At 39.6% G+C, this 24,971-nt stretch overlaps 1 protein-coding gene across 9 annotated transcripts in view; it reads left to right on the top strand.

Annotated features, from left to right (window-relative positions):
• TUSC3 (tumor suppressor candidate 3) overlaps positions 1-24,971 on the top strand; it is a 276,373-nt gene that overhangs the window by 136,370 nt on the left and 115,032 nt on the right. For 8 of the 9 annotated variants that reach the window (XR_010916676.1, XR_010916675.1, XM_067530559.1 and 5 more), the window contains one exon: positions 14,163-14,252. Coding sequence is in view for 7 of the 9 variants with exons in the window: in XM_067530559.1 (XP_067386660.1) it covers positions 14,163-14,252 (90 nt within the window). In the remaining 2 variants the exon portion in view is untranslated. Of the gene's footprint in view, positions 1-14,162; positions 14,253-14,757; positions 15,441-24,971 lie in introns of those variants that run through there. The other variant, XM_067530562.1, reaches the window with a different exon arrangement.

The following is a 24,971-nucleotide window of genomic DNA, read 5'->3' on the forward strand; positions in this document are numbered from 1 at the left end:
CATACAAGTGCATAAGTCCCATCAGCAGAGTTTGCAGCTGAGAGCATATGGGTGAGGAGTGGGAAGGGAATAAAAACCCCTGACAAGAAGGAACTGGATTTTTTATGCTGCTTGGAATTGGGGTGGAGGAGGGGAACAAAATTTCTAGGCATAAGCAAAGGATCTTCAGCTGCTTAGCCTGTGTTAGCCCTAAAGGACATATAGAACTTACTTATTATAGAAGCTTCGGTTAGTTTTTGGAACTTAAGATAGTAACTCATTTGTGTATGTATGTTTACCTGCTTTAACCTTCTAACTGTCTCTCTTGATTCCTTTTCCTATTTGAGTGACTATGAGCATTGTCTTTGGTCTGAGATATAATGTGCAATTGACCAGGGGTAAGCGACTGGTCCTTTGGGACTGGAAATAACCTGAATATTGCTGTGATTCGTGGTGTCTACGAACCATGGTCGTGGGACCATCTATCACAGACACACAGGTAGGCTTACCTGGGTGGTAAGACAGATAGGAGTATCCAAGGGGGCTGTCTTTGTCCATGTTAAGACTATTATAGTCTCTGAGAAGTTTACATCTGCTATTTGTTTGGTGAGGTTCAAGTATGGAACTAACTCCAATTTGGGGTTTGTTCCCTGCTTCTTAATAGTTTGCCCTGAGGTTGGTACTCACAGCCACTTCAGGACAGCTTGACAACTTCCATATTAAATTTACAGTATCAGACTTTCTCTTTCTTTAGGCAGTGATATTTTTTATTCTAATTTCCTATGCCAGTGTTCTCCACACACATCAGCAGCTTGACTTTTTGGGTTGTTTTTTCTTTTGTTTGTTTTACTCCATAATTTTGAAGTTATTTTATCATTATGGTTGAAAGTCTGTGGTTGAAACAGAAAGTTAGTTCTGTACCATGCAAAGCTAGTATTTCAAGACATAAATAAACTCCATATTTAACCTGGGTTCTCTTAGAGAATTTAAAACTCTAAAGAGAAAAACACAAGTTTCTTGAAATGGCTATATGTAATCCTATTAGAGATTATCTACACTTAAATGTCTGATCTTGATTTAGTAGACTGAACTCACATGCCTGTAAATCCTATATATGGGAGAGCAATACAGCAGTGCACAGACAATCCAGGAAGTTTTTGGAGAGTGTTGAGGACAACTTCCCGGTGCAAGCACTGGAAGAACCAGCTAGGGGCTGAAATCCTCTTGACCTGCTGCTCACAAACAGGGAAGAATTGGTAGGGGAAGTAGAAGTGGGTGGCAACCTGGACCGCAGTGACCGTTAGATGGTAGAGTTCAGGATCCTGACAGAAGGAAGAAAGGAGAACAGCAGAATATGGATCCTGGACTTCAGAAAAGGAGACTTGGACTCCCTTAGAGTGCTGATGGGCAGGATCCCCTGGGAGGCTAATATGAGGGGGAAAGGAGTCCAAGAGAGCTGACTGTATTTTAAAAAAACCTTACTGAGGGCGCAGGAACAAACCATCCCGCTGTGCAGAAAGAACAGCAAACTTGGCAGGCAGCCAGCTTGTCTTAACAAAGAAATCTTCGGTGAACTTAAACACAAAAAAGAATCTTACAAGAAGTGGAAGCTTGGTCAGATGACTAGGGAGGAGTATAAAAATACTGCTTGAGCATGCAGGAGTGAAATCAGGAAGGCCCAAAGCACAATTGGTGTTGCAGCTGGCAAGGGACATGAAGGGGAACAAGAAGGGTTTCTACAGCTATGTTAGCAACAAAAAGAAGGCCAGGAAAAGTGTGGGCCCCTTACAGAGTGGGGGAGGCAACCTAGTCACAGATGATGTGCAAAAAGCTGAAGTACTCAATGATATTTTTGCCTCTGTCTTCAGAGAAAAGATCAGCGCCCAGACTACTGCACTGGGCAACACAGTATGGGGAAGAGATGAGCAGCCCTCAGTGGTGAAAGAACAGGTTCAGGACTATTTGGAAAAGCTAGACATGCACAAGTCCATGGGGCTAGATGCAATGTATCCAAAGGTGCTGAGGGAGTTGGCCTATGTGATTGCCGAGCTATTGGCCACTATCTTTGAAAATTCGTGACAATTGGGGGAGGTCCCGAATGATTGGGAAAAGGCATATATAGTGCCCATCTTCAAAAAAGGGAAGAAAGAGGATTCGGGGAATTACAGACCAGTCAGCCTCACCTCTGTCCCTGGAAAAATCATGGAGCAGGTCTTCAAGGAATCCATTTTGAGGCACTTGGAAGAGAGGAAGATGATCAGGAACAGTCAGCATGTATTCACCAAGGCCAAATCATGCCTGACCGACATGATTGCCTTCTATGATGAGATGACTGATTCTGTGGATATGGGGAAAGCAGTGGACATGATGTATCTTGACTTTAGCAAAGCTTTTAATACAGTCTCCCACAGTATTCTTGCCTGCAAGTTAAAGAAGTGTGGATTGGATGAATGGACTTTAAGGTGGATAGAAAGCTGGCTAGATCATTGGGCTCAACAGGTAGTGATCAACGGCTCGATGTCTAGTTGGTAGGCAGTAACAAGCAGAGTGCTCCAGGGATCTGTCCTGGGGCCAGTTTTGTTCAACATCTTCATTAATGATCTGGAGAATGGGGTGGACTGAACCCTCAGCAAGTTTTGGATGACATTAAGCGGGGGGGAGTGGTAGATATGCTGGAGCCAGAGAAGTGCAGATGCTGCTCCTGGCTAGTCAAAGGGAAGTCTATCACCATTGATAGTCAGTGCTGGCAGGGGCCGGATGAGAGAGAGACAGCTCATGACTGGCTGCTGGGCCTGAATACAGAAGATCCCTGACCTAAGGGTGAGGCATCAGTGAAGGTTGGGGCCACGGTGAAGTGGCCCAGGGAACTGAAGGCAGTTTTGTTAAAGGGATGTGGTGGCACATGGCTGATACTCTTAGGGTCCCTGGGCTGGGACCTGGAGTAATGGGGGGGCCCACGTCCCCCCTGGTAGGCCACTGGGGAAGCAACCTACAATTGGACAGTGATAAATTCCCAGAATAGGATCTGAACTACTTAGTGGCTGCAGGGCTGCTGGGGCCAGAAGCACCCAGAGAAGGTAAAACCATTGCCTCTAGGTAGGAAGCCATGGGGGTATGGCCCGATACCAGGCTGGGACTGTTTAATGACTTCAGACACACCTGACCAGAAGAGCTGCTCATTTTGTCATTTCAGTCCCCTGAGACAGAATCAAATCTAAATGTGAAATGGTAAACATTGCAATAATATTTTCCTGAGTCTATAGAAAGACAATTACAGTGATTCTCCTTTCATTGATAGCTTTGCCAAGTAGCAGTAGAGTGAATTTAAGAAGACTTTCCTAAATTCACTATTGGTATTCCTAATCCTTTTGGTGACTGTGAAATTGCCAAGAATATGGTTAATTTTATTCAGCTGCTGTTTGGCAAAGCTATGATCAGTAGTAGAGTCAAATATTGGATTTTTTCACACAAGCGGAGAACCCAAAAATGGTTACCAGGTATGTGGAAGAGTACCAGAGACCTCTCTCTTTCCCATAATCCTTGTAGAAGAGGCTTGAGGGGAAAAAAGAGTAAAGGGGACCACTTTCCCTCTCACAGCAGCCTTACAAAATAATCTATGCAATCATAAGAACTGTAAATATTATTTTTCTTAATCATATTTTGATAACCAAATATGAAAAACATGGTGGCTTATGACTTGCTCTGGTGAGTGAATTTGTCAAGCCCAATGTGTAATTACATGCATATAAGGAATGTGGTTAGTGAGTATGTAAGGAACAACACACAATAGGATATAGTTGAGAAATGCACATCTCTAATACTGTATCTAGTGACAATCAGTCTTGTGTGTGTAGCTAACACATTGACAATGACAAAAATGATTGAGGTGACAGCTCTGTCTCTTTTTCCTTATCACATTCAGATTATTTTTTATTAGTTTTGTTTTTGTTTTTATGCTGTGTCTAAACATAAATCTCCATCCTGCAAAGGCACCTTCCAGCGCTTGCCTGGGATTTCTTTGACTTTAACAGAACTTCACATGGACATAAGTTTCCATGTTAGCAGATCCTGTTGCAGTACTAGGACTTTGGGTTGCAAGCTCTCTGGAGCAGGCACAAGCACTTGTCAATGTTCTGTAAATGTGTAGCACACTTTAGGTGCTATCTAAATACTAATGATGTATATACATCTTAAAGTGCATTGTAGTTATGCATTTTGGTATTTTTAATTGGTGCCTAATAAATATTAAAACAGCCAACTAGTTTTTCATAAAAGACCTTGCAAAGGTAATAGTCAGTTGAGAAGGCAATGTGTCTGGATAATGTGTCTGGATAAATGTGGTGAGTTCATGCCTAAATTGTTCCATACGGAATTGCTGAGGCAGTTATGAAGTCTATAAATAATTAGTTTTAAATATTTTCAAAAGTAATCTGTCTCATGCACCTTTTTCTTTTTAGTACATTTAAAAGCTAATTTATTTGGGGCAACCTGGCAACGGATATAACATCTTCAGAAGGCTCACACTTGAGATGGGAAATTTTGCAGTTATATCCGGTCCTCATTGGCAGCCCTTTTTGAAGCTGATGCAGAGCTGAGGAGGGAATTGAGCTACTTTCAAACAGTAGTTTTGGCAACTTTGCTGAAATAAAAAAAATATAGTTAGCATTTTTTCAAACTGCCTTTGAAAATGCCTTGTCCAATCCAGTAGTACTTCAAAGTGGAGACATGAATTTGTGATTGTTGTGACTTTTGTTGTAAAGTGTGTGGGATTTTTTTTAAGAACATTTAAATTGTTCTTCACACCAAGTAATATCCTTCTTTGAAGCTGTTTTATAGTACACAGACTTAAAAGTACTGAATAAGCTAGATCTTTTCAGTGTGAAAGTTGTATTGAAGGAGTTAAGTTTTTTTCTTAACCTACTCTGGAGGGGGATGTATGAAGGTGATCTTCTAGTTTGTATGGTTTCTAACAGTAAGAGGGAGTAGTCTGAGATGCTGACTCTGCCAATCAGACTTATCCAGATCACCTGTGTATAAAACTAAAAAGAGGAAAAATATATGTTTGATTGCCATCTGTGCCTTAGATTATCCTTTGTAATGGAAGGATACAGGGTCATGTACCGTTGTCATTTACAAGGGTCATTTGGATTTACATTTGTGTATCAGAGTAGAATTTGGCCTAAAATCTTTCTTTTCTGAATTTGAGAAGCACTATCATTTTATAACAACAGTAGAACATAATGATATATGTTTTATTCTGTTTAGTAGCACATAGCATTTGCAGGTTCTGGCCCATTGGAAGTTGAGTGATTTGTTACCAGAAGTCTCAATTAAATTGTATTTTATTTGATTGTTTTATAATAACTATAACACCTACAACCATTCCATGTTTTTCTCTTGTTTCCCAGATCTTTTAATTTTAATTGGAGAAGAACAAATAAGTGGGATTTTTCCTTAACAATTCAGTTGGGGTTTGGGGGGAAAACAACAACATAGACAACCAGCAAATGGCAAAAAATAACTCATGACTGTAATTTTTTAATAAAATATTGCTCAGCACTCTTAAGGGGGTTTCAGAGCCACTAAGGATATGTCCACACTGCAATGTAAGCCCTGGGTCAGTGACACTCGATTCAGCTTACCCAGGGTTAGAGAACCCAGGGCTTGAGTATTTACACTGATTATTAATCATAGGTTTAAACATTTTCTAACCTGGGCTTGAACTTGGGCATCTGACGTCCACACTGCAGCACACAAAAAGACCCAAGTCAAATCAATCATATCCCAGACTCCTTAGTGCCCATTTGAAATGTGTTCACTAGCCCTTTGAATGTAGTGCACTGTGGGAAAACTTGACTGTCCACCTTGCACATTACAGGAAGCTTGAACAGTCCGCCAACACATTGTGCTGAGCAATCATTTTGTTCAATGAGCTCCCAACTATCAGAGCCAGCAACATGAAGAACTTCTCTTGCTTGTGCCTTGGTTCTGGTGTTAGAAAACGGGCAGAGCTTCTGTGAGACACTGATGAATATGGTGGTGTTTTCTGATCCACCAAAGGCACCTGACACTATTTGTGATGGAGCAGAAGGAAGAGAAGGCAGAGGAAGTGAAGTACTCAAACTGTCTGATGTGTCTCAGTATATTCAGTACAGCCTCTGATGTCCCATATATAAACCCCACTTCTGGAGCAGGGCCACACACACAGAATGGTGAGATCACATCATCATACAGACATGCGATGACCAACAATGGGTCCAGAACTTTTGCACGAATAAAACTATTCCTGGAGCATTGTGAGCAGCTTGTCATGACCCTCCAACATAAAGACACATGCATGAGGCCAACCCAGCCACTCCAGAAGCAGGTTGCAATAGCTATCTGGAAGCTGTTGCAAACCAATTTGGTTTTGGAAAGTCAACTGTGGGTAAAGTTGTTGCAGAGGTTTCTGAGGCAGTTAGGTGTGTGGTTTACCACATGGTGTCAGACAAAAAAGATATTCCTGAAGTAATTGCTGGATTTGAGAGAATGGGGTTTCCAATCTGCTCTGGGGCTATTGATCGTGCCCATAGTTTGCCCTCCTCAAGAAGAACATAAACCACAAATGTACTGCTCCATTTTTATGCAGGCCCTTGTGGACCAGAGAGGGCAATTTATGAACTTCACTGTAGGTTGCATGGGAAAAGTTCATGATGCCAGGGTTTTACACTGATCAGGATCATTCATGGATAGGCTGGGACACTAGTCCCATAAAATGACAGTGTCCTAAATGGAGTTACTGTCCCCACCATTATTCTGGGGGACCCGAAATATCCCCTTCTGCCTTGGCTTATGAAACCATACCCTGATTTCAGAGTCCCTGGAAAAAGATGGCTTAATTACGCTGTCAGCAGGTGCAGAATGGTTGTTGAATGTGCTTTTGGCAAATTTAAATCCTGTTTGCAATGTTTGCAGTCCTATTTCGATGCCAGTGTCTCAATGCTGTCTGCATTACCGTAGTTTGCTGTGCTCTTCACAATCTTTGTGAAGTCGGAGGTGATCCATTCCTGTCTGAATGGACCTCTGATGACAAGGGACCTCTGAACAGGTACACTCAACCACAAAGTGCAGCTACTACAGCTGGATCTGGATGCACCCAGGCAACAGGAGTCAGGGATGCTTTATGCTTCCACATTATGGACTTGCATGGCTCAATGGCAAGGTCGCCCTGCCCAGCTACTCATGTTCCCTAATTGCATGGGCCACCCAGCTCTGGAGTCTTCTAAGCTGCTTTTGGAATGCCACATAGGGTAGCATTCAGGGGACTCAGGCGTTGGTGTGCATGATGCAGCAGGAGCCGCTACCTGTGCAGTGATCAGTGATATGAGCCTCTCAAACAGCTCTTTCTGCTGAGTTCTGCTCCCATGCTGAAACGCTGTCATCACACTGTGCAGTCAGCCTGAGCCTTTCCTCTTGCCTTGCAGCATGCCATTCCTTTAGTGGCAAGTTCCTCTCTCTTTGGTACTGGACTGCTTGTTGGCACTTTCCAGAACTTCAACCATAAATTCATCATGGAAACACTTCTTGGAGCAGTCCATGAAGCTATGTTGGCCCAGACTTCTGCTGCAGTGTGGGAGAGCTGTGGAGGCACTGCAGCTAGGAGAGGTTGAGGAGCCTGGAACAGGACAAGACGCACAGGATTATTGTCTCAAATAGCTTACTGTTGGAACACAGACAAAATCCTTGTGAAATTTCAAGGACATCAAATAATACTTTTACAAACTGAACTTCAGTATATTGTCAGACAGATGCTTCAGACCACAGAAGCTCTCTGGGCACAGCCTGGTTAATCACAGCGAAAGAATTGCAGGCACAATGGTAAATTAAAAATGCAAAGCTGCTTTTTTGATTTTAGAAAATTGCAAAATTACTCAGGGCAGAGCTAGGGGAGGCTTCCATCAGTGGCCTTGCTACAACAGCTTTTTCTATGATTTCAGGCTTTTCATGTTTTGGAGGACACAACAGTGCTCGTGATGCCCAACTGGCAAAGGGAGATATTATTCTAAGCTGCTGGTGGGAAACCTGCAGGGTATGCAGTTGAAGTATTCAAACATATAGTGACTGAACAACACAATTATGAGTGGTATGGGCTGGTCAGCTACCAAGGTGGCCCTGGAAAATATTCCCTTCTCTGAAACGTGGCTACCTATCTGGAGTTCTTGTTTCAGAAGAGGTTATCAGCACCCAGGACTGGGTCAGAATTCATGAGGGAATCAATAGGATGCTGTGTTAGCCTCCATATGGCTTAACCTGTTATGACTACATGTAAACATGACGAAATCCAAAGCCTTCCTCCTCCTTGTCCTCAGCACATTGCTGGACAAAATTCCAAACAGCAGCCACATTTGGAATCAATGATTTTTGTCACCTATAGACTGCATGGACTATTTCTAACTGAAATGGATTAGATTTGTGAATGGAACACATTTAGTCAAACACACAGATTTTAGTGTTTCCAGGTTGCTTGATAGACTGTAGAATGGTTACAGAGTCACCTACTTAAAGGCATGGCAATGTAAGGTGGTTGTTATTTTTAAGAAACAGGAATGGCCTTAGCAAAAAAAAATCTGTGCCTTTCCAGTAAAAATATACTTTTAAAGATGTTCTTTGCTGTTTGCATGTCCCGGTCACCATTTTGCACGTCATGTGGTCAGGGTGGAGGGGAACCATGCCACTGGCATTCAATCTGCCATGAGTGGATACACTAGTTAGTCAGGGCTCCTCGGAACTTTTGCATTGGTTCATAGAGTGGAAATCCCTCCCATTACTCTATTAATAAGCATTAAAATGGAGCCAGAAACTTACCATGCTAAGAGGTGACCAGTCCAGTCTGTGTCCGTTGTAGGCTCTGCAGTGGACTGTTCCTTGTGGGGGTGCATCGGTTCCTCAGAGTATAGACCCAGAATCTGCTCCTGCTCCGAAACGTCCTCTGGAATCAGTTTAATCAAAAGAGTGACTTCATTGTCTCCAATCAGTGCCCGCTGCTGACTCCCATCAATTCCCACACTGGATCCTAAGAAACCAGGTCATTGTGCACCATTGTTGGTTCCATGCTAGGCACAGTGCCCAACACCTGATGAAAACGGGCACGATTTTGACATGTTGCCCAAGGTATGGTTCTGATCACTGGTTTTCTGGTACTCAATCTTGAGCCACTCAGTCTGCTCCCTGCACTGGTCAGCGGTCCAGTAAATTTGCAAAACTGCCAGCTTCTTCACTATTTACTAGTATGCATGGTCATTTCTAAAGTTCAGTTTTGCTGGCCTTGCACCAGAGATATACCAAAATCAGGCTATGCTCCCATGGCCATGAAGCAACATAATTTGCAAAAGGCCTCTTCTGTTCAATCTCCATTGCAAACACAGACGGCTTTCTGATGGTGTTTGTAGCTCAGTGGTCAGAAGAAAATGGAGTGGTTAATGCTGACTCACTGAGCAGCTGCAGTAATCGAGGGTGGTTGCTTCTGTTTTCAATAGAGTATATTTAAGATTCTTGGGATAGAGAGAACAAAGGAGATTGTCCCATGGGATTGTGGGATACTTTTTGGAGGATTCCTAGGACCTGAGACAAGCAGGGCTGCATCTACACTGCAAAGCAATAGGGCTCAAAGCCTGGCCCTGGACTTGACCTGGGCTCAGGGAAATGGCTGGAACCTTATCTTTTGGGACATTTAAACCTAGATGGGACAAAAAGCCCTAGAAAATATATTGTAAAAAACAAAGCTACATTGATAAGGAACTAGATGATCTAAAAGTATTTTCCATCTCAAATTTCTGTGATACAGGTTCACAGTGACACTTCACATTTTGTGTTTGCTTTTATATTTCTCAGATTTTTCACTCATTGTTTCATATTTATAGATGAATGATTAAAACTACTTATTCAATAGGAACACATGAAGCATCCTGGGTATTGTAAAATATTCTAGACATTCTAACATAGGAGTCAAACTTTAAGTTGCCAAGGCTTGCTGTGCAAGCCAAAATTTGCTGAGTGGGAAGACAAAAGGTGGTTCTACTTTATATGTGAAGGAAGAGTAATGTTTTAGCCTATACAGAAGGAAGACCTGACAGGCTTGTACAATATTTCACTAAAATTGTGCTCCTGAGATTAATGACCCTTATTGCATTGTTTCTGATGTTATGTAATAACCGTGTGCTGCCTAATTTTTGTGTACATAATTCAAGACTACAAGATTTAATCATTTCAAAATTCTGGATTTGACCCCCAAGAATGCTTTTGTGGAGATCAACGTTTATAGACTATGCATCCATTTTCACTAGAAATGGTCTGTAAAGTGAGACTTTACATAGTCTGTATCAGACTATGGATCATCTTACCTGGTTATTTGTCAGTCAGTCCTTGCTGGGTAACAGAGAAACATTCCAAATCATTCAGCTCTTAAATTAAACCCAGTATTGTGTCAACTTATTTTTTATTAAGGAAGAATACATTTTAATTTGTATTGGAAATAAAACAAATAAGAGACAAAACATGCAAATTCTGTCATTGGAATCTGCATGGAATCTCTCCACTCAAACTTGGGCTCTGCTTAGGGAGTGGATCCCTCATGAGTAGGTCGTTTCCCTCCTGTGTACACTACCTTCTTCCTCATTTGGACCCCATAGAGGGCACTCTAAGGGCCTGGGTACGCACTGATGGAGAACATGGAGACTGGGCATACCAGGGGAAAAGTGGGCAGACTAGGGGGTGGCATGAGAAGGGATGATCTAGATGATAGTGCATTCATTTTATTAACTAGAAATTAGTAGATTCATTTTTAAAAATTTCATTATTGAAAGAGGCCATTTGGATGAATCATAATTTTATTAATATTTCATAATTTAATAATTTTTAGTTCAGTTATTGTAAATAAGTTGGTCTACATTTGAAGAACAAATTACCTTGTAGACTTTCTGTCTGCTGGAAATTATTACATTATGAGGAGGCATATTTCTGTGTTTGTATAACAAAGTTAACAAGCACTGGAGATCTGCGGTGTAGTTTAGTTATAGAGATTTCACTTTTAGAGAGCCAAAATTTGTAAACCTTTGACATCAGTGTTTTCTCTTTCTTTGTTTTTCAACTCCCTTACTTTTGGCCTCTCAAGACATCTTTCTCGCTTCCCTTTTCGAACTCTTATCTTCAATCTCAAATTCCTTGTTATCTTCATGTCTTAAAAACATCTGCTAGCTCCTCTGCGACTCATCAGTGGAATCACAATAGAAATCCCTTTGCATGCTGCATTAGCAAGACATGAAAATAATTGTTGATTCTCTTTTTCCAGCAGTAGAAACAGTACTCTCCTGATTTAGCATTTGATACAGAGAGGTGCTAAGCACTGGCAGCTGGACTAAGTCCTGTTAGGACTTTGTCTCTTTCTAATGGCAATACATTTTGATTTTATATAATTTTACATCTGCAATTTGATAAAATATTTGCAAATGCCCTTCACATCCCTAAGATTACTAGCCAAAATTTGCCTCTTTTTTATTTTGGCTAAAGATTTTTAATGTGTGTTGTAGCAACCTGTTATGTTCCATTCCAACTCCCTGAACCAGTCTTATATTTTAAGGCCCTGGCTCTGCATGTTTTTAACTTTAAGTACTGTGAGTAATTAGCACACTATTCTGTGAGTGCAGTTTTCCAACCAGTTGTGCACCCACTTTACAGTAGGTTTGTCTAGGGTATGTTTCCATAATTGTTTATGACAAGGTCACTTAAGACAGTATCAGAAGACTTACTAAAGTCAAGATATAGCACATGTACTGTTTTCCCCATCCACAAGGCTTGCTAGGTGTCAGAGAAGGATATTAGGTCGGTGTGACATGATTTATTCTTGACAAATCCATGTTGACTGTTGTTTATGATGTTGTTATCTTCTAGATGCTAACAAATTGATTGTTTGGGTATCTTTTCAGGTACCAAAGTTAAGTTGACCAGTAGTTTATCCTTATTCCATGGGTTATCCTTATTCCCCTTTTTATAGCTAGATACTATATTTGCCCTTTTCCAGTCCCCTGGGATCTCTCCTATCCTCCACAAGTTCTCAAAGGTATTTGCTAATGGCTCAGACCAGTTCTACAACCAGTTCTTTAAGTATTCTAGGATGTATTTCATTAGGCCCTGCTGAATTGAAGACATCTAGGCTTGTCTAAATATTTCTTAACTTGTTCTTTCCCTTTTTTAGCCTCAGATCCTATTCCTTTTGCACTGACGTTCACTATGTTAATAGTGAGATCACTGCTAATCTTTTTGGTGAAAACTGAAACAAAATAGGCATTTAACATTTGGCCATTGCTACATTTTCTGTTCCTGTCTTTCTCTTCTCATTGAGTAATGGGCCTTCTTTGTCTTTGGTCTTCTTTTTGCTTCCAATGTATTTGTAAAATGTTTTCTTGGTACCCTTTATGTCCCTAGTGAGTTTAATCATGCTCTGTACCTTGGCCTTTCTAATTTTGTCCCTACATGCATATATTTTTGGTTTTTGTTTAATATAGAACCTTCATAATTTGACATAGTTTCCACTATTTGTATGACTCTCTCTTGAGTTTCAGGTCATTGAAGATCTTCTGGTTGTCTCTGACCATACTTCCTGTCTTTCCTACACGTTGGGATAGCTTGCTCTTGTGCCTTTAATAGTGGTGCTTTTTTTAAAAACAAAATTTGCCAACCCTTCTGAACTCTTTTTTTCCCCTTAGACTTGCTTTCCACAGGCTCTGACCTACCAACTCTCTGAGTTTGCTAAAGTTTCCCTCTTGAAATCCACTGTCTTTATTCTGCTGTTTTCTCTCCTATCATTCCTCAGAAACATGAACTGTATCATTTCATGATCGCTTTGACCTAGCTGACTTTCATCTTCAAATTCTTAATCAGTTACTCTCTATTTGTCAGAATCAAATCTAGGATAGGTTCTGATCCAGTTGCTTTCTCCACCTTCTGTAATGAAGTTGTCTGAAATGTCCGTTTCAAGAACTTGGTGGATAATCAGTGCCTTGCTGTATTGTTTTCCCAACACATCTGGGTTTTTGAATTCCCCCATCACCACAAAGTTCCTTATCACCACCAACTCCTGTGCTTTGGATTATTTTGTCAGGTCTTTAAAAAGCCTCATCCATCTCTTCTTCCTGGTTAGGTGCTCTATAGTAGATCCTGACCTTGACATCACTCTTGGTTTTTTACCCTTTTCTCTTTACCCAGAGACTTTCAACAGGTATGCCTCCCATTTCTATCTTGATTTCAGTGCAGGTGTTTACATCCTTGATATACAAGGTGACACCTCCTCTCTTTTTCTCGTCCTATGCTTCCTGAAAAAGCTATACTTTTCTATACTATTATTCCAGCCCTGCCAATTATCCCACCAAGTCTCTGTGATGCCAATTATGTTGTAATTGTGATTATTTACTAGTATTTCTAGTTCTTCCTGTTTATTCCTCATACTTCTTGCATTAGTTTACAGATATCTAAGATGTTCATTAGATTTCCCCTCTATATTCCTCTCTATATTCTCTCTCCTTAGTCCCTGCTATGGTTGCCCATGTTCCTCCCCCAGACTCTGAACCGTCACCCAGATCTCCATGTTCTAGACTTTCTTGTGGGCTTTTGTCTCCTGCCCCATCAAACCTATTTTAAATTTTCCCTCACTGGGTTAGCCAATCTGTATCAGAAGATATTCTTCCCCTTTCTTGATAGGTGGACCCATCTCTGCTCAGCAGTCTTCTTCTCAGAACAGCATCACATGATCAAGAAAGCCAATGCCCTTTTAGTGACATGTACATTTTTTTGTGTAAAAACATAAATATTTGGGAAAATAAGACTATTAGATGTGCAGTTTTCTAAAGCTCTCAGTTTTGGTCTAACTCTGATCCCATTTAAATTAATGGGAGTTCTGCTATTGATTTCACTGCAAGCAGAATTATGCCATCATTGAATACTTTTGAAAATCCCATCTTAAGCTTCTAATAGATGTAACTGTTTTGTTTGTACACTTAAACAGGCATCAATTTAAAATTATGGTGCCCAGCAAAACAAACATATATTCAGTTTCAGTGCCCAAAAGAAAATTAGACCCAGTGAATTTAATACAGAATTCTCTGGCTTTACATCTTTGTCTTCTAAGTTTCATGTTTTCTCCTGTTTTTCAGTGTGTTGTGTTTGCTATGACTTCTGGTCAAATGTGGAATCACATCCGGGGACCCCCATATGCTCACAAGAATCCTCAGAATGGACAAGTGGTGAGTGTATTTTTTTTCAGCAATATCTAAATTGACTTTAATGCCACAGAGTTCTGCAAATCTAAAGTACAGTGGGATAATGGATTAAGATCACAATTCAGGAAATGTGAACACTGCCTATTGTGGTATTTAACAGTTAGATTTTCAAAAGCACTCTGCACCCATCAGCTCCCATTTGTGCACTTAAATAAGTGGCCGTGTCTCAAAACGTCTTAGCTTTGATTTGTGCACCTAAAATGGCTGGATTTCCAAAGGCACTCAACACCAACCATATGATCTGCTGATCACAAATAAAAAATATTATGTTTTTTGGTAAGAATTTGCTATTTAATAAGATTAAAATATGAACTAATCTGAACTTTCACCTATTCTTCAAGCTCACCTCACAAAAACCCTTTTAAGTTTTAAACGGTTTGGGCAAGAAATCCTCTATCCCCACCTTGGTTACCAAAAGGGAGGGAGATGGAGGAGATTGTAGAAGTTCTAATCTGTTTTTTTTTAACAGCTTCCCATCATCCCTGTAACCCTTTAGTAGGGCTTTACAGAACACCTCTTTGCTCATACATTTGCCTCTTCACTGTATCTCATTATGGGGCTGAGCTCCTCTGTCAACTTCTTCATGGAGTCCTATGAGCTGAGAGTTGCCACAGTTGCTGCTATGTATCCCTGCTACTGCTGTAAGAAAAATGTTGCTCCTAGCAGAGGGAGAAGAATTTCCAAATTATTCCCTAACATGCACACGGAATTGCTGAGAAGGGGGAAAAAAGCCCCCTGATTTCAACACTCGGAAGGTGTCAACAGATGATGAAAAGAGAACCCAAGCTATTCTTCAAACGTTTAGATTATTTACCACTACCAAAAAGTCATTAGACTGGAAACTTACAAAGCTTGCATATGCTTTGACAAATACCCACCTTTTGTCATACATAATGGAACTTCCAACCATTTTCTAGTTTGCCCAGTGCTAGTTCAGTTTGCCTTTTGTTTAAGTCCGAGAGAATAAATCCTTTCTATTTCCTTTGATGTTTCATATCCTAATTAGAGTAGCAGAAATTGATGGCTTGAATTTGATTGCTGATCCACAGGATACCAGGATTATAGGAGGAGATTGATGACATAAAATGATGTGATTCAGTCTGGCAGCTTTGTTATGTGGAACTAGATCCAATAAAGTGATAAGTAATGTTTGTAAAACATTGTGGTTAGAAGGGCTTAGAATTTTCTGTAAGTTCCTTGGAATATTTAATGTATGATGTCTTCCTACAGAGTGACAGAAAGGTGAAAGACAGCTGGGAAAAGACACTGGTCCTAAACAATTTCTTCATGTCTAGTTTCATACATATTTAAAGACTGAGGCCTAGTCTACACTGCCAGCGGCAGTTGACGGGAGATACGTAAGCTACATAATATATCTTGCGTATCTCCCGTGTGTAACTTGCATATCTCCTGTCAACTTAGGAACTTTGACTTACTGTGGGGTCTCCACTGCGCTGTGCGGACGGGAGATGCCGTCCAGTTGATGCAGACTTACACTTTTTCCAGGGGTGGATTTATGACATTGACCAGGGAGCACTTGCAGGATCAATTGAACAGGTCTCCACTGCCCACTCAGTTGATCCCGCAGCATTGATCCAGCAGCACCAACAGAACCTCCAGCAGTGTAGACATACCCTAATTTCTGCTGTGCTACCTACAGTGACTTATATAAAAAGAATTCCTATGTCATTCCTCTTCCCATTAATTTTGTCATCTTGAATATCTTTAGATTGTGAGCTCCTCAAACCAGGGGCTGCCCCTTTTGGAGTGTCTGGAAAGCTGAAATTTCAGTCAGAGACCTAGATTCTATTCCCAATTCTGTCGTTGATCTGTTGTGTGACTTTAGGCAAGTCATTTCACCTCTCTTTGCCTCTCTCCCACCTCTCACACTTTATCCATATGCTCTATTAAGACTATAGATTATTTGATGCCATGATTGTCTCACTATGATTTTATACAATACTTAATACAAATAATAATATGTCTTAGTTTCCGAGTTGTGAAGAAGAGTTTGAACGCAGGCTACTAGACTCCTGGTCTAATTTGTGAACTATTAACCAATGAAGTTAGATGTCAAAGCAAACTGCAGTTCATAACTGCCAGATATGTCATTATGACGTTCCCCTCTGCAATCTGGACTGGTGTATAGCTGCATCACCTCAATCCCTTATTCCTGTAGCCCATCATGAACTTGCTGTGCTATGTGAACCCCACTCGGGGGGCAGCCCACGCAGAGTCTCCTGCAAGCAAGCGGCCCTCAACTCAGTGAGTGAGTGCTTCTGGCCACCCACTCATGGGATTATGCAGTAGAATGCAACCCTAAGAATTGACTAAGAACTCTATACCCTAAGAACTGCCATTTTACAATATTCAGTACTACCCACTGTAAGCTCATTGGTTCATCAATTTATCAAAGACATTGATATGCACCAGCTTTGTCACTTTAAATGAAGTCTCTAACGCACACTAAACCACATGCACTGCTTTAGATAAAACAAACATACATTTAAGTACCGAAAGATTTTAAGTGATTATAACTCAGAGGAATATAACTCAGATATGATCAGGATGAAATAAAAGCAAATCGCATTCTAAACTAAGCTTAACGCTTTCAGCAACCGTACAGTCTTAGATGATTTTCTCACCACAGGCTGGTTGGTCTGCCTCCAACCAGGCCCTTCCCCTGTGGTCAATGCTTCAGTCTTGATGTTCTTCATAGATGGAATCGGAGAAAGAGAGAGAGCTCCCAAAATGCCCTCCTTTTAAACATGTTCCTTCGCCCTCCACTTCAGGGTCAGGTGACGAACATGCATGGATCCCTCCGTGCCCTGAGTCACATAAGCATCTCCTTATCAATGCTTAGGGTAGTCCATTGTTCGAGGAAGAACTGGATTGTTTTATGCCTTGCTTAGTGAGGCATGAACTACCTCTCTGCTTTTGGAGGATTTTACTTGCATCTGCCTCAAGCCATAAGACACATATTTGGGAATATTACATAGCAGAGCTTCATAACCATACATATGACATTGCAGCAAACATACTACTATAACAATAACATTCAGTGTGTCATGAGCATTCCAAAAACACCTTACATGACATTCTTTGCATTAGACAATACACAATTAAACTATAAGGGTGGACATGAATGATACACCATCACAACATAAGGGTGTACATGGGGGTGCATTGTGTCAGTCATCATTTTCAGAAGTCTGATATAGGACTTATCAAATATTAAACTAGAAGTTTAGTGATATACGATTTACCTGTGGATATTTTATACTGGGTGGTTGTTTTATTTCAGAGAATAGTATTGTACATTTTTAGGGTCACATCCTCAAGGATTTAGTTACATTCTTTTAACTTGGAGTCATAACAAATACGTACATTAGCTTTTCTGTGATATTTATTTGGCCTCTTTATTCATAATAGCAATAGTTTGTACTTCATAGCAATTTTTAATCTGTACATTTTGATTATATTTACAAACATCAGCAAGCAATGTTATCCTTGGATCTTTATGTCAACTGTACATTTGTGAGGCCAAAAATATTTACTGCTAATTTTTGTTCCTGTTTATCAGTTAACTTCACGTTATTTTTCTCCTTGCTTTTACATGGGTTTTTCCAACCCCGGACCTGAGGTGTTTTAGCAGTAAATTTGGACAGAAAAGACTTCCATGAGGTTTGAAGAGAGTGTAAGGAAGAGTGAAGGATAAAGCACAGTAAGATTTTTGCTCCAGCTAGTTTGCAGTAATCAGCTAAGCAAACATTATATCCAAATTTATGCTGGTTCCCATCCCAAGCTGCTGCAGTTCAAAGATGCTTTGGCCTGATAGGGTGCATATAATTTGAAAAAATATTGTTAAACAAAAAATGGCATATTAATGCTCAAAACATATGGTAATTAATATACACAATGTTTTCCAAATGGAAATCTAAAATTGCTATGGGAACATATTCAAGTCACGAACACTGGAAGGAAGGAGAGTGTTCATGCTCAGACATGCTGGGGCCTTGCCCCTCCTCATCCCCCAGGGTGTATTTAGGAGTGTGAATTGAGGGTGTGCTCCACTTCACACTGCCTCTCATTGATCAGCCAGGGAAGAGGGGAACCAATTGGCTCTCACAGGGCCTCACTCTCAATTTAAAGCCTTCCTAGACATCTGCAACCATCCTGACATTATTGTGACCCTTCCTCCTGTTCGTTGAGATAGTGTTGAGCTGCATTTTCCCAGTGTTGTGGGTCTGATCAATCACCTGTTTTGGGGATCAGGTAGGATTTTTTTTCCCCTTGGGGCCAAATTGGCAGGGTGTCCTAGGGTCATGGGAGAAGAAAGAAGAGGGACTGTTCACCTTCCTTGCAGTATCATGGAGTTTTTAGTTAAAAGGAATGTGAATAGTGATTTTTAAGGTTAGAAAGTGATTTTGAAATGTTTAGTTTTTCTCAACGTGAAGCTGGTGCTCAGTACAGATAAAGGCTGAAAGGGCCAGCTCCCAGAGATGTATGTGTATAAGAGGTCCAGGATATAGCTGGTGGGCCTTTTTTTCCTGTAAAGTAATTGGGAAACCTTAAGCCTTTGCAGACTAAGGTACCTTCATACCCCCTTATGGAGAAAGGGCTAGTAGATTCAGAGATGGGTTGAGTCTTAGGGATAAGGCTGAAGAGGATCAACCCTGAATTACTTGTTATATGGTGTCAAGCCATTTAACCCCTCACTGGACCCAATTAAGAAAGGGAGAGAGAGAACAGGTTCAGTTAATAAAGTTACAGGCTGTTTTAAATCCATCTCTCTGTTTCATTCACTTGCCTGTCCTGATCAATGGTAAATATTACTGTAAATGTAACTACTTTGGCTAGTAACTATCCACTTTTAATGGTACCCATTGCACTTTCCAACTATGACAGGTGTTTGTCCTCTTCAACATTTTGATGGAACTGCTTGATTTTTTTGCTCATGTATTCACTCTACTCATGGGCAAGGCTGCAGAATGAAATACAGGATTTTGAAGACTACATAATAAATTATCATCAGTGATGTCCCTTCGTTGTAAACTTGTCTAAGTCTGATAAAAGGGATAGTTACTATATAGGTGCTTTAAATCCCAAGGATTGCATTATAGATATTTATAATGGAGTACATTTTTCTTCCCTTCTTTCCTCATTCACCCATACTCCTCTTCAATCTGTACATCTTTTTCTACAATTACCCTTTAATAGCATCCTGAAATGGCTGAAAATATGAATACTTGTTACATTTCTGAAAACTGACTTCTGTTTACTTTTACACAAAATAACTTTTTTTAAATTGAACATAAATGTAAGTTAACATAGTAAAACATAATGTAAGGAAAATCAATAACTAGATTTGTACAATGCTGTGATTGCTTTGCAGGTTTGTCACCATTTATATGTTGTGTTATGGCACCGTCAAGCGCTAATGGCTCACTTAACAGTCTAATACATTTCAAGACCTGTCATTACCAGATTGCTTAAGGGGACTATACAATACCACAAAGACATGGGATATAAAATGAATATTTTTGTAATGGAAACAATTTTGCTCTATTCATTTTATTCAGTGAATCCAAAGATTTACCAAGGATATAGCCTCTAACATAGGCAACTTTCTTCCAACTTTGTAATAACTAAAGATTTCAAGAGCTCGTGATCATTTTTAATTATTATAATTAAATATATGTTGGCTACGTGTGGTGTGTAATTCTGCAGATTACAATCCTCTGGGTGGAAGGATAATGTAAACCTCTTCAAAAATTAATATCTTCAGAAAATCAGGCTTTTCTCATCCATAATTTCCTCTTTAAATACCTACAGCTGAGAGTGTGTGCCTCAATACTACAAACTCAAAATCAGCTGGAAGATAGGCCAATTGTTGCTTCAAGCATGTTATTTCATATACTCCATCATTCAGAGACAGATTTATGTGAAGCCTGTGGCCTCAACCGTCCTCTTTCTTTGTGTGTACCTGTAGGCAGGAGGTATGAGAACCATTGCTGCTTGTTTTCCATTTGCCATTTCATTAGTGTAGTATGCTATAGTTTGTAGTTACTAATCAAATGAATACAAACTTTTTACAAAGTTCTTTGTTTAATCCAGGCTGTTTAACATCAGCTGCTCTCTGTATATTTATCAGCTCAGTCATGGATTTTTTGCTGGCTCTGGGCCATTTCACTGAGCTAGCCCTGTTTTATCTAACTTACGTGGCTCCAGACCAGTTACAATCCACTTGAAGTCATGACTAATAACTGATCGTGATGGTCAATTTTCAAAAAAATATGCAAAATATTTAATGGTTCATATTAGCTGTTGCTTTAAGCACCTCTGGGAAGGGGTTATTCAGATTTTACCCTTGTCTTGAGTAAGCATTGGCTGAGGCAATTCTTAATGCAGGAGACTTTAAAGGCCCAGCCGATGAGGACTGGTTCTTTTTTGTATTTGATCACTTCTGTATATATTTATATTTCCAAAGCTATGTGATTTAGGATAAAGGCGGAGCTGGTATCAGGTAAGATTGCAAAATCACTTGCTTTCTAACCCCATTTTTAATCCTTCATAATTTCCTGAGTCTTCACCTTTGAGACTGAAATTCCCAGGCTTCTTCTCTTACAAAGAGAGAAAAATTCAGCAAAATTTGTCATAAGTTTTAAAAACAGGGAAAGTGAGGGAAGAAATAATTTCTCCATTATTTTTCTAACATAGCCCTAGAGGCACAGCTGCTGCAGGTATAAACCCCCATAAACATCCACAAAGCCACTTCATTGTCCTTTAGATCCCTCCTTGAAATTGTCCTTTGCCATGACTCCTACAACAAAAATTCAGTAGGCAGCTGATGTGCTGAAAACACTGCCTGTCATGCTGACCAACGTTGTCTCATTATTTCCTTGTGCTCCTCTGTTTGTATCCACCTGGTTGTCTTTTTTCTTTTATTTTGAATGTAAGATCTAGGGGCGAGTATGATTTTTTTATTGTGTGTTTGTAAAGCACCTACTGCAATGGAACATGATTGCAGCTCTTAGGTGTTACTGCGATTCAGATAATTCAAATAATAAATTTTGGTTTGAAAAAAAACTTTGCTATTTCTTTTTGAGTGGCAGGATTGTAGCCTATATTTTTAAATCCAAAGCTTTCGTAAATGTACAGCATTATAAACTATGTGTTTTGAAGTCTTGTTTGTTACTTACATAGAAATGCTCTATTTTATATTTTGCATGTGACTTTCCCTTTAACAATCTTCAAATTAAAATATGGCTTTCTGAGTCCTGGATGTACTTTCTTTAAATACAGTCAGAGTCTGAGTGAGATTATGTACAGAATTTATACCTTTATCTTACTGATTGAAATATTGTCCAATTAGAAATGTGTTACTGATATGATACATGCATGTAAATGGAAAATTGAGCTTTTCCAGAAGCTTGGCAATCAAAAGTATGTGTTTCTGATGACATATGTTAACAAAAAGGATCTTTTGCAGCTTACTATAAAGGCCCCTTTTCTGATTTGCAGATATTCCCACATGCTTTAACTCAATTGTTTTCTTCTGTAGAACAGAAAATAGCATATATTAGAATATTTTTCGGTTATAAAGTACACTCATATCTTCCTGTGGATGGGATGATATAGGTGTCCATGACAGCTACAGTTATGTCATACTGAAGTGTGAAAAGTAATACAGTCCATAACTACTTATCAACTGTTATTTGCCTCGCACATCACCACAGAAGATTCATTGTGCTTGTCATGATTTAAAATGACACTTCATTTCTCCTTCTTAAATTCCTGTCTTTAAAAAGACTAAGAGCTTTTGTCTGCTTCACTGAAAAACACTATTTACTTGTGCCAGTAGCTCTTGTTAGTGTCATCACAACTCTGGTTTCTATCTTTAGCTTACCTATTGCCTTACCATAGGTGCTGAGAGTAGGGGTATAGGGGGTGCAGCAGCATCTCTTGGCTTGAAATGGTTTCCATCATATACAGGGTTTACAGTTTGGTTCAATGGCTCTCAGCATCCCCCACTTTACAAATCGTTCCAACACCACTGACCCTTACAATATTAAACTTGTCTCACCTAAAATACTCTAATTCTGCACACATTATTTTTGTATGATGCTTTTCAACCGTCTAGTGATTGTAATGACTTTTTGGACTGTGATTATAATGTATTATATTACCCTCACTTAATTGTTATGTGTTACTAGAAACTTACTCTCACTTCTCTGTTGTGTTATCAAATATTTCTGAAAGTAAATGTTAAGGCCTGCTTGTGTGACCCTTACTCATGTTGGGTAGTAATTTTCTCTGTGAGCAGCCCCACAGATTTCAGTTCACTGTAGTATTTGGCTTTATGTGAGGGTGGGGAAACCTGGCCAGTAATGTCTACTGTAGAAAATAGAACCGTAGGTTAGGTGTTTCCTTGTAGTTCTTCCTTCAAGGCTGTTGAGTGGTGCTTTTCAGCTCTATTTTAAGAGACTCCCAATGAGTGAGTTGGGATCATTCGCTCTAGTCTTGGCAAGTGCTCTCTACATCAGTGTTCAATATTGGCAGTTCCTCTATACCTTTTCCACAGTAATTATTTTAGGATTGGATGCAAATCTTCTCTGTGACACTCAGCTCTATACCTATTTTATCTGAATCAGGTGCTGCGATCAAGTGTCTTACTGGTGTCTGATTTAGAGGGGTCCATGCATGAGCATTAGCTGTTTCAAGGTCACTAAGAGATGGTGGAGTTTATTTCAGCATTTGTGCATGTGCCAGTGGTTATTTGACTTTGTAATATGAAAATCTTATTAGATTGCAAGCTGTTTTTAGATAATCAGACAACAGTAATGGACTGGACTGATTTCATTTATATATGTCCAGAAGATTGTGACTTTTTTTTGGAAGCTCCTTACACCATTATCCTTGTTTTTGTTGCCTCAAAATTAGTCTTCTTCAATATCCCCTGCATGAAGCTACACCTTAAGACTATCTGAAACCTTAGTGTAGTGCAGAATAGGGCAGCCTACCCTTGTTCTGAAACAGTCTGAATTTGTGATCTTCACAGGATACTGTAAAGCCCATGAATTTTCTTTTGTGTGGGGAGGACTGAGACGTATGGAAGGAAAGCGAGTGAGTCTGGGGTGTGATTATTTTATTGTCAGCGGTTTTCTTATACAACTTGATGCTGTTGTGAATTGGTAGTCTGTAGGTATTTTTGTATGATTTATGTATTTTAAAAGCTTGTGAAAGTTTTTAGAACATAAGAGTTAAACTTGGTAAATAAGTATGATTTGTTAAATTTCTTAGAGTATAGACACAGTCCACTGCTGACTGCAAAGAGTTACAAAGGAATCTCACTAAACCGGTTGCCTGGGCAACAAAATGGCAGGTGAAAGTCAATGTTGATAAATGCAAAGTAATATACATTGGAAAAAATAATCCCAAGTACACATACAAAATGATGGAGTTAAATTAGCTGTTACCACACAAAGTGATCTTTGAGTCATCATGGATAGATCTCTGAAAATATCCTGTTAATGTACAGTGGCAGTCAAAAAAGTTAACAGAATGTCAGGAACCATTAGGAAAGGGATAAATAATCAAACAGAAAATATCATCATGACACTATATAAATATATGGTCCACCTTCACCTTGAATACTGTGTGCCCCATCTCAAAAAAAGATATATATTAGTGTTGGAAAGGATACAGAGAATGGCAACAAAACCATTAGGGGTATGGAACAGCTTTCATATGATAGACTAAAAAGACTGGGACTTTTCAGCTTGGAAAAGAGATGACTAAGGGGGGATATGCTAGACGTCTTCAAAAACATGAATAGTATGGAGAAAATAAATAGGGAAGTATTTTTTACCCTTTCTCATAACACAAGAACTAGGAATCACCTGATTAAATTAATAGGCAGTAGGTTTAAACATACAAAGGAAGTACTTCCTCACACATCACAGTCAACCTGTAGAGCTTATTGCCAGGGAATGTTGTGAAGGCCAAAAGTATAACTGAGTTCAAAAAAAGTATTTGCTAAGTTCATGGATATGATTGTCAATGACTATTAGCCAAGATAGTCAGGGATGCAACCCCATGCTGCGGGTGTCACTAAACCTACAGCTGCTAAAAGCTGGGACTGAATGACAGGATAGATCACTTGAAATGTCCCTGTTCTTGTCATTCCTTCTGAAGCCCCTGGCACTAGCCACTGTCAAAGTCAGGATACTGGGCTAGATGGACCATTGGTCTGACCCATATGGCCATTCTTATGTTCTTAGGATAGAATTTGGCCTTAGGGTTGCAATTTATGTCCATTTACTAAATTACTAAAATATAATACCTTGCAAATGTAAATATATGTCCAATTACAAAGCTCTTTATTCAAACATTTCTTTCTGTGTATCTTCAACAGTTCTGTAACTACTGATCTTTATTCATGTACAGTACCTAAATTATCACTTTTCAAAGAGGAATGCCAACAATGGTATCTGGCAATCTGTTCCTGAAATTAGATGAAAATATTGCACAGTACTCTGAAGACTTTTATTATTAGACAATAAAGAATGAATACTGTACATGACAATTTTTTTTAAGAATATCTGGACTCTTACATTCATCAGCAGCTAAGCAGGGGTGAAATGTCATTTGTGACAATGTATTCTTAAGTATTATTTGACA

This window comes from Emydura macquarii, unplaced genomic scaffold (genome assembly GCF_026122565.2).
Source record: "Emydura macquarii macquarii isolate MOO-44397 ecotype Brisbane River unplaced genomic scaffold, CSIRO-AGI_Emac_v2 contig_3108, whole genome shotgun sequence".
Lineage (NCBI taxonomy): Eukaryota > Metazoa > Chordata > Testudines > Chelidae > Emydura > Emydura macquarii.